The sequence below is a fragment of the Caenorhabditis remanei genome, chromosome II, assembly GCF_010183535.1.
Source record: "Caenorhabditis remanei strain PX506 chromosome II, whole genome shotgun sequence".
In the NCBI taxonomy this organism is placed as follows: Eukaryota; Metazoa; Nematoda; class Chromadorea; order Rhabditida; family Rhabditidae; genus Caenorhabditis; species Caenorhabditis remanei.
Genome location: NC_071329.1, coordinates 9417033 through 9426841, shown reverse-complemented (window position 1 = coordinate 9426841; position 9809 = coordinate 9417033). Strand labels below are relative to the sequence as shown.

At 37.4% G+C, this 9809-nt stretch overlaps 2 protein-coding genes across 2 annotated transcripts; one reads left to right on the top strand and one right to left on the bottom strand.

Annotated features, from left to right (window-relative positions):
* Positions 1 to 480: 480 nt before the first annotated feature.
* GCK72_005594 (uncharacterized protein) lies at positions 481 to 2087 on the bottom strand (the record flags this gene model as incomplete). The annotated part of the gene is made up of 8 exons (XM_003117244.2): positions 481 to 611; positions 734 to 824; positions 873 to 978; positions 1034 to 1168; positions 1337 to 1512; positions 1561 to 1830; positions 1873 to 2031; positions 2079 to 2087. 8 exons carry the CDS (start codon positions 2085 to 2087, stop codon positions 481 to 483), a joined length of 1077 nt encoding a protein of 358 aa, XP_003117292.2.
* A 4526-nt stretch (positions 2088 to 6613) lies between these two features.
* On the top strand, positions 6614 to 8874 carry GCK72_005593 (uncharacterized protein; the record flags this gene model as incomplete). Its single annotated transcript, XM_003117386.2, has 9 exons — positions 6614 to 6649; positions 6714 to 6830; positions 7374 to 7566; positions 7618 to 7780; positions 7823 to 8019; positions 8063 to 8198; positions 8244 to 8370; positions 8421 to 8650; positions 8697 to 8874. 9 exons carry the CDS (start codon positions 6614 to 6616, stop codon positions 8872 to 8874), a joined length of 1377 nt encoding a protein of 458 aa, XP_003117434.1.
* Positions 8875 to 9809: the final 935 nt, after the last annotated feature.

Here is a 9809-nt window from a genome sequence, read left to right as displayed (position 1 = left end):
TCATTTTTCGTCGCTCAGGACTTCCTTCGACAGCCCGCGTCTATCCGTAGTCTCAGTCTCTCGAACACCCAGTCAGTGAAGAAGAAAAAGGCGAAGAGGGAGACGGAAAAGAGGCCCCCGTGTGTATCTGTAGTTGTCTGCGTATGTCATCATTTGCACTGTTTTATGTAATTCTCTCGTGTCTCACCCCAACTGCCCGCCGCTTTCGGAGGAGGCGGCGGCGCGGTCGTCACCCGATCAATCCCCCTGCACACCTTTTCAAGAAGTAAATGAAAAATTGAAGAACAAAAAGAAGAGATGGTAGACTACGCAACTAAAAAACCTCTAGAAACTACAATTCACAATTTTTGAAACATTTCTTTTTATTGGAATGAATTGCAATACAAACATTTGAGAAATTCCAGGAAAAATTGAGAGACACATTTTGAAACAGATGGAGAGAATATCCCTTTTTCTTTCTTTTGTTTTCGCATCACCACATCAAATGAGCATCGTCTCAGCCATTTCACGCCTGCAGAGCACAAATATCGACTTGACGGGTCCACCATCCAACTGAGTCACCGTTCCGTCCAATGCCACCGTGGCACACTCGGTCTTCATGTTCACCTGTCCTGCAATATTTCAATGGGGTACGGTTTTGAAGGACACAGTTGTTTTATGCAATTGAGAATTTGGTTTTAGGAAAATACACTCACATAGAGAAAAGAAAAAATAATGATTACTGTATTATTACCTAAAATAAGTTTTCCATTAACTGGGACAACTGCTGGGCATATGTAGCTGAGATGTACTGGGACATAATCTTTGTCACGATAATCAACTGCCTGAGAAATCAAAAAGTATAAAAAGAACTCAAGATAAAACATAATTACCTGTCCATAAGCCATCCAAACATAATCATAACCTACTGTAGTAGGAGGAAGGCTGATCAGAAGTTGAAGTGAACCCACTGTTGCTCCTGTGAATTCCCGATTGGAACTGAAATAGGAATTCGTTTTCATGGTACTCAGATGAATTAGATGAATTAACTAACTCGACAAACGACGCTTCTATTCTGCCATTTTTCGGCCACGCTCTTCCCATTATTGGTTTTCCATGACGATACCATAATGCAACGAACTGATCGAATCCAACGGGAGAAATGTTTTTCGGCGTGGACATCACATTTCTGAAATTGAATACTTTCAAATGTAAACATTTCTGAGAAGGCGATGTTTTAGAAGAATAAAACTTTGTTTGGCAAAATGGTGGACGAGAGATGCAAGTAGATGAATGATAATATAAAAACTTGGACATTTGAATTCAGATCAGTGAATCTCTGATCACATCTACTCACTTATTAGTTGGCCAAGGACTGCCCCAATTGAAATCTTCCCAATCGTTGATATGAGTAGACAATCGGAGACTATACCCAACTGAACTCTTCTCTTTATCCTTTTCAGGTGCATGTGCTTCTTTCGCTCCAGCTATTTTACACAAGACAAGCAAATCATCCATTTTCTTCGTACTAATCTGAAAATCAAATGTAAGAACATTGAAAAAATTCCCTGAATTTCTCACAATTTGAGAATCATTATCCACAAAATAAGCGACGAGTCGATTAGTACTGACACATCCGAGAAGACCGTGCTCTGGCCAATAAACGGATGCACTGTATTCGCATCGAACCATTTCATATTTTCCTTCTATTGTCAAACTTTGTGCTTTTTTATAATTAACCCAATCGTAATGAAATGGGCGGGGTTTTTCTCCAGGATCAATAACAAGTAACTGAATACTTCCACCAACATCTGGACCACTGTAGATCTTGTTATCCGTTACGAATGTACACTGAAATTATAAATTTAGGGAATTGTTGAAACTAAATTTCACTTTGACAACTCCAGAATCGTTCCATGCTCTTCCCATCACTGGCTTCCCATGTTTGTACCACAATGCAACGTATTTATTTGTTTCCCCTGGCGCTTTTGCTACATTTGATGGGAAAGGTGTTCCGACTTTTTGAAATGTCCAAATATCATCTATGTTTCCCTGAAAAAGAACAGTCCAATCGGAATCTCGAGCCCAATTCCCCCTACCTTTTCCATGATAAACCCTTTCGATTCAAATACTGAAAACTAATTATTGTGAGACGTTTTCTACAAATGTTATTACTTTTTCTGACCGTTCCATCACGTTATTCTATGTCTCTAATTTCTTCGTATACTTTTTTCTATGGCAAAATATATTCTAGAAGGTCATTTAGTACTCTCCCACGTGATTCGGTGCATTTGGAGATTTGACATGATAACGTAATCTGATGATTATCCGGAGGTCGCACATTCTCCCGCCTTTACTCCATCGGTTGTATTAGTCTCTGTTTTTACGCAAAAGATTACTATTATTCCAAAAAGAATGAATCTCAACGATATTCGAAAGGTGAGTCTTCGAAATGTTTTAGGAAATTTTGAAATCTTGAATTTCAATGAACCGAAGGGAAAAGTTAATGTTTCGCTGCAAAAAGCGTTGCCGCAAAATTTTTTAATACCTTCGTTTTTCCTTCTGAAGTTAAACTTATCTCGAAAATGTATAAAATTCCAGAAAAACTTATCACCAGAACTGCTGTAATTGGTAATTGAACCACTTGAAAATCATAGCGTTCTACTATTTTGTAGTCATTTTCTTCTGAGAAAAATAAATGATGATAAACCATTTTGGCTCTTTATGATTTAACGGGGGTTTTAAAAATAGACGGGGGTTTTAAGAATAGACGGGGGTTTTCAGAATAGACGGGGGTTTTAAGAATAGACGGGGGTTTTTAGAATAGACGGGGGTTTTCAGAATAGACGGGGGTTTTCGACAAGTTCTATTTACTTATACTAAGAAAACATCAAAATGGTCAGAAATGACTACACTCCCTCCAGTATACATTTTTTTCATAGGCTTTTCCAATTTTTTTGGTTTTTTTTTTGTTTTTTTCTGCATTTTCTTATTTACTTATCTATTTTGTACGTCGCATTGTTTTTTTGATCAGAGAAGTGTAATAATTGCCCTCCTTCTTCTTTTGCTCTACATTTGAAATTGACGAAACGGCGATGTTTCGGGCGAAATATTTTCGGGATCATATGGTAGATCGTTCAACTGTTTGGGTTTTTGGATTGCTGGAAAGGAAGACTAATAAGGTAGATTCGATCGAGCTGCCCATAATCAGACGTAATCTGAAACCTGGTATGATTTCTGAAAAAAAAGAGATTTTTGCAAGAACAACGATTATCAGCGATAGGGGCTTTGTTCAAGGAGGGAATGAAGAGCGCCAACATTGAAAAACGTCTTGACATTCCATCAGCATCAGTACAACGTTGGTTACCTTCAAAAAGGATGGAAATCTCTAAGAAAGGAAAAAATCCGGCCGACCAGCAACAGGCAACACTTGTAGGACTCGAGGAATAATCAAAAGAAAAATCTCCCGCAATTATGATACAGTGTCCGACAAAACCATAGGTTCACTTTTCAAGTTGAGTTTTCTCGCGATTTGAGAAGTTTCAAGAAAATTGTCTACGGACAAAAAAAGATCACTTAAATACTCAAAAATGTAAGCAACATTACAATTGAATACCTATCATCGTACTCAGAATATGATGCAAGATGTTGAAAATGGCCACTTTCCAACGCGACAAAACTATAGGTTCACCCCAAAAAATCAAAAATTGGAAAAACAAATTTTCCCAGTAAGTGAATCAAAATGTTCTTTTATCAAATTTAGAATCTTCGTCAAAAATTGAGCAAGTTAAATATATTTCTAAAACCTTTTCAGTAGAACAATTTTGAGAAAAACGAGAATTTCTAGAAATTTTCAATCTTCTTCGTTTTCCATTTGTTTCGTCCGAATAAGATTTATCTAGAACCTAATTTCTGTTCATACTAAGTGTGATACTTATGCGTTAGAGTTTAGTATAGCTTTTTTAAAATATTTAAAACTTTTTGAACAACTTATGTTCTGTAGAGTTGGAAGTTTTTTGAAATTGGGCATGGACTTACTCTGACATTTCTTGATATTTTTCGTTTTATCTAATTTTTTCTGCTTGTAATACACAGAATTGGTCTTATTGTTCACTTTTTTAAACATTTTTCCTAGAGTAGCTTTACTTTAAATTAGAAAAAAACAGGCAACATGAATTTTCAACTGTATCGTATGGTGGTAAATTTATAGCACTTTTGAAAATTGTCGCGGCGGTAATCTAATTCTGAAAACCTAACGAACACATAAATATAAATATTTTGTATGCTGAAATATTACCATCATTGCTCATTGAACACATTTTGAATGAGCTGGTGATTTTGCGTCTACTTTTCTGATTGTATTGAGCCATGTAAACAGTTGGAAAGTGTATAAGTATTTCGCCCGAAACCGAAAATATTTCGCCCGAAACATCGCCGTTTCGTCAATTTCAAATGTAGAGCAAAAGAAGAAGGAGGGCAATTATTACACTTCTCTGATCAAAAAAACAATGCGACGTACAAAATAGATTAGCAAATAAGAAAATGCAGAAAAAAACAAAAAAAAAACCAAAAAAATTGGAAAAGCCTATGAAAAAAATGTATACTGGAGGGAGTGTAGTCATTTCTGACCATTTTGGGGTTTTCTTAGTATAAGTAAATAGAACTTGTCGAAAACCCCCGTCTATTCTGAAAACCCCCGTCTATTCTGAAAACCCCCGTCTATTCTTAAAACCCCCGTCTATTTTTAAAACCCCCGTTAATTCTTAAAACCCCCGTTAAATCATAAAGAGCCACCATTTTTAATGTATCCCTCATGTTGATGATTGCAAAAAGAAACTAATTTTCATCATTGAAATCAAAATCCAAACTCTATCATCATTTTCACCATAAATGTTACTGATATCTTTTTACTTTTTCGTCGCCATTCTCTTCATTGATCACTTGATCTTACCTGAACAATTACTTGTTTTTTCTTAACGATCACCCAAATTGTTTCAATGTATTTGTATCGTTTTACTGTTCCTCTTCTCACTATTTTCTTGAAATCTCTAGACATCTCAGATCATTTTCTGCAGATTTTTCTCTTGTTCAGATGAAGTTTGCAGCGGAATTTCGTGATAAAAAGCCAGTCGGGACGTCTTCATCTATCGATCGTTTAAATACTGATTTATGGCATCACCTCTTCTTCTTTTCCTTCTTTTCATTATTCTTTTATATCATCTTCGCCAACATCCCAAAATGTCAGACACACCACAGACAACGTCTTCTTTTCGTTTTTAGCAATAATCCACGTCTTCTCTTTTTTCGGTCATCGCTTCTTCTTCTTCTTCCCTATTTCTTTTTCCCTTTCAACCAGTTTCCATTATTGTGTTCTGTTGATTTTCTCCCATTCGATACACCCACAATCATCGACGATTTTATTGCTTCTACCGTAACCCATTTGATCGTTTCAAAGAAAACTTGACAAAGTGAACGATTTAATGGCCAAATGAGGTCAAAAACTAAAATATCGGAGAGGAAGTGGACGGTGGTTGAAAAAAAGTTCTGAAATAGTTTGCCTATCACGAGATTCTTGTCTTGAGGTCCTATATTTACATTTACGATCGAAATTTGATTTCCACCGAACAACTTTCAGAAACCAGTTCAAATTAAAAGTTAATGACATGAATTCCACAACAAAAGTTTAAAAAAAACCTGAGTTAAAAAGTTAAAAAGTTGAGTTAAAAAACCATGGACTTTTGAATTTCCAGAACGAAATCGAAGAAATAATGAAAAAATAGTTGACTTCAGTTTCAGTTCTAGAAGTCGCCCTTATTCGGTGATGTACGAATTCGAAATTTGGGTTGAAATGAATTCAAACAAACTCTTTTAGTTTTAGATGTATGTAATTTATACCAAGATATTCTAAGCAATACCAAGCTTTTATCGAGCTGTATCTGAACTTTAACTTGGAACTATCAAGTACAGAAACTGGCTGATGATGTCCCACTGAGTACCAGCAAAAAAAAAACTGGGAACCCCGTTAAAAAGATCAGATCTTTCAAAGCTGTATGCTTTCACCAATATCTTTTCTGATATTTATTGAACATGTAAACTATCATCCGGGTGCTTGATGTCCTCTCTTCAAATGCGGCATCTTTATCAATCGTCTATCGAAGTTCGATACGGAATCCCTGTGTCCGATTATCTTTTCATATCATATCCTTTCTTTTTCGGCGGCGTCAGAATGTCTGATTGATCTTGTTCCATATCATTCCACGTGCTTTCAAGTACATCATCTGATAGTTCGTCTGTTTTTTTCTTGACTCACCATCCACCATTTTCTTCTTTTCCTTTTACCGTCTCACCGAACATTAGTCGACTACACTCTAATCACTCCCACGTGTTGATAGGTGTATTGATGACGGTCTACAGTCTCCTCCCACGTGGAACATCTCTGCAGAATGGTATGAGATGGGGGCCACCCGAAAAGTTTTCATAGACCACGCCCCATTTCTCTTTTTTACTGCGTCTCTTTATCTCTCATCGTCTATAAACAGTCAGGTCCGGGTCACGTTTCGTATCTGTTTATTCTGATTCCGGTGATTGTCTGTCTCTCTGAAAATCCCCTCTCTATTTCTCTCTTCATCTGAAAATGCCACCAGCTGGACAAGATGATCTTGACTTCCTGGTACGATCACTTCAAAACATCCGATAGAATTATCAAATGATGTCACAACGAACGTAATTTTCAGAAGTACGCCATGGAATCGTACGTCGCTGACGTCAACGCTGACATCGGTAAAACAACAATCGTGTTCACTCTTCGTGAGAAGGCTGGAGCTCTTGCTGAAACGCTGAAACTGTTCCAGGTATGTGAGAAAACTGGTCTAGAGGAGAATGGGTCATGAGATACACGAAGATGAATGCATATTGCATCAGCGCTTTTTATAATTCTCACGTCGACTCTTTCGACGATCACACTAAGAGGATATGGTGTCAAGTGATTGGAATATGCAGATTGGTTAGGGTTCAAAAAATCAGGAATCGAAAAAAATCTCGTACTCCCATACGAATTGCCGGTTTCAATGTTTAGCTGCATCACTATTTCAGTTTTCCATTTGAATCCGATGGAAATCTGGAAACTACATAGATCGCTGTCTTCTCTTGCCAAGCTAACAGACATCAACAAATAAACATCTTCATATCTTAATTGCAATTAAACCTAATTTGCACCAGACCCGCCTAACTTGATAAGAAATCATGCAGTTTGTTTCCAATTTTATCCAATTCGAATCGCGATTTTTGATTCAATTGTATATGGGTGAGGGAGTCACAAGACTCCTCATCATATCAGACGATGTCAAATTCCTACGAATTACATGCTTCATTACATAATTTTTTTCTCGATACAGGCACATGATGTGAATCTATCTCATATCGAGTCAAGACCATCGAAGACTCATGAAGGATGCTATGAGGTGCTCGTCGAGTTCGCTGAAGCTGAGGATCATCATAAAATTGAGGAAGTTATTGAACACTTCCAACAGAAAGCTGTCAAGAAGGTTCTTGTTCAAGATTGGAACACCAAGGATAAGCAGAACAAGGGTATGTAAAAAGGAACTAGAGATATTTAGATCTTGAATAAGAATCATTCAGATTCTGTCCCATGGTTCCCACAGAAGATCAGCGACATCGATCAGTTCGCTAACAGAATCCTCTCCTACGGAGCTGAATTGGATTGTGATCATCCTGGATTCAAAGATCAAACCTACCGTGAACGCAGAAAGTTCTTCGCTGATATTGCCTTCAACTTCAAACAGTAAGCGATCTGTCATTTATTCCAAATATTACTTTATTTCAGTGGAGACAAGATCCCAGCCATCGAATACACTCCAGAAGAGATCGCTACGTGGCGTACAGTATACAATGAGTTGACTGTTCTCTACCCTAAGAACGCATGTCAAGAATTCAACTATATCTTCCCTCTCCTTCAACAAAACTGTGGATTCGGACCTGACCGTATTCCACAGTTGCAAGATGTTTCTGACTTTTTGAAGGGTAAACATATCCAATTGTTTTCTTCAATAGTTTCAGTCTTTAGACTGTACTGGGTACACTATTCGTCCAGTTGCTGGTCTACTTTCTTCTCGTGACTTCCTTGCTGGACTGGCCTTCCGTGTCTTCCACTCAACACAATATATTCGTCATCACTCCGCTCCAAAATATACTCCAGAACCGTAAGCCTTGCATTTAGAAATTCTTCAAGAACTTGAAAACTACAGCGATATTTGCCACGAACTCCTTGGTCACGTCCCACTTTTTGCGGATGTTGAATTCGCCCAATTCTCTCAAGAAATCGGGCTTGCTTCTCTCGGAGCTCCAGATGATATCATTGAGAAACTTGCTACTGTAAGCTAATTACTTCTTTGTAATTAATAACAATATGGTTCAATTTTCAGCTTTACTGGTTCACTATCGAATTCGGTCTCTGCCAACAAGACGGCCAAACGAAGGCATACGGAGCCGGTCTTCTCAGCTCATTCGGAGAGCTTGAGTATGCGTTGAGTGATAAGCCAGAAGTCGTTGCCTTCGATCCAGCCATCTGCTGTGTTACCAAATACCCAATTACTGAATACCAACCAAAATATTTCCTTGCCGAGTCATTCACCAGTGCTAAAAACAAGCTCAAGTAATCAAAAGCAGATAGAATTCTGAAAAAAAAATCATCTTTCCAGATCCTGGGCCTCAACAATCTCTCGTCCATTCCAAATTCGTTACAATGCTTACACTCAACGTGTCGAAATTCTTGATAAGGTTGCTGCTCTTCAACGTCTTGCTCGTGATATCAGAAGTGATATTTCCACTTTGGAAGAGGCTCTCGGAAAAGTTAATAATCTGAAAATCAAGTTTTGAGCTGAAATTGAAAATAAACTGAACATTCATGTTATAAATAAAAGCAACAAATGTATACTTTTCTTTAATGAATATTTGCTTCTAATATTCTATCTGTGCAATAATGAGAAGCGACGAATTTGTTTAATTAACAGAGACTTTAAAATATACTAAGTAATTTCTTGACCTTGTAGAGCAGATGGTTACAATGGCATAACTTGTATTCTCTGATAAATGTATACTGCATTCTGCAACAAAAAATCTGATCTTTTGATGAACAAGCTTTTGCAGCTAAAAAAAAACGAAAAACCATGTAATTCTGATCGATCAGTCTCCGGTTCAATGAATCTGGGAATTAGGAATCTTTTTAACTTTACAATGTTCACTCGAAGGTTAGTAGTTGCATTATGACATTGGGACAAGATAGCTCGGAATACCATATACTAATACAGAATAAAACAGCCAATTAAGTTCAAGACGATAAATCATGATATTCTCCGAGCGACAGAGTGAGATAATCACAGTCTACAACGTGTTTTTCTATAGAAACGAAAGCTTGATAACATCAGATATTGTTCGTGTAGTCTACATCGAAAAACGAAAAATTTTCAACTGATCCATATGAAAGTTACGCAATTCGAAGTCTCTCTCTCTCTTCTCGTGGATAAAAATTCAAGTTTTGATCAACACACCAACATTACTCAAGATCTACGGTCTTTTCTGTGGAAATATTGTGGAAAAGACGAGGAGGGAATTGGGGGAAATGGATGAGGTTCGAATGAGAAATGCAACTGGATCTGGAAGTTGATGAAGGTGAATGAATGGAGACGCAGAGACACAGGACTCTCCTCTTCGGGTGTGGATGTCCATTTTGATGACATGCCATCGAAAGGAATTGAGACAAGCCATCCGCCACAGGATTTTTCAATCTCATTTCCATTTTGCGTAATCAACAC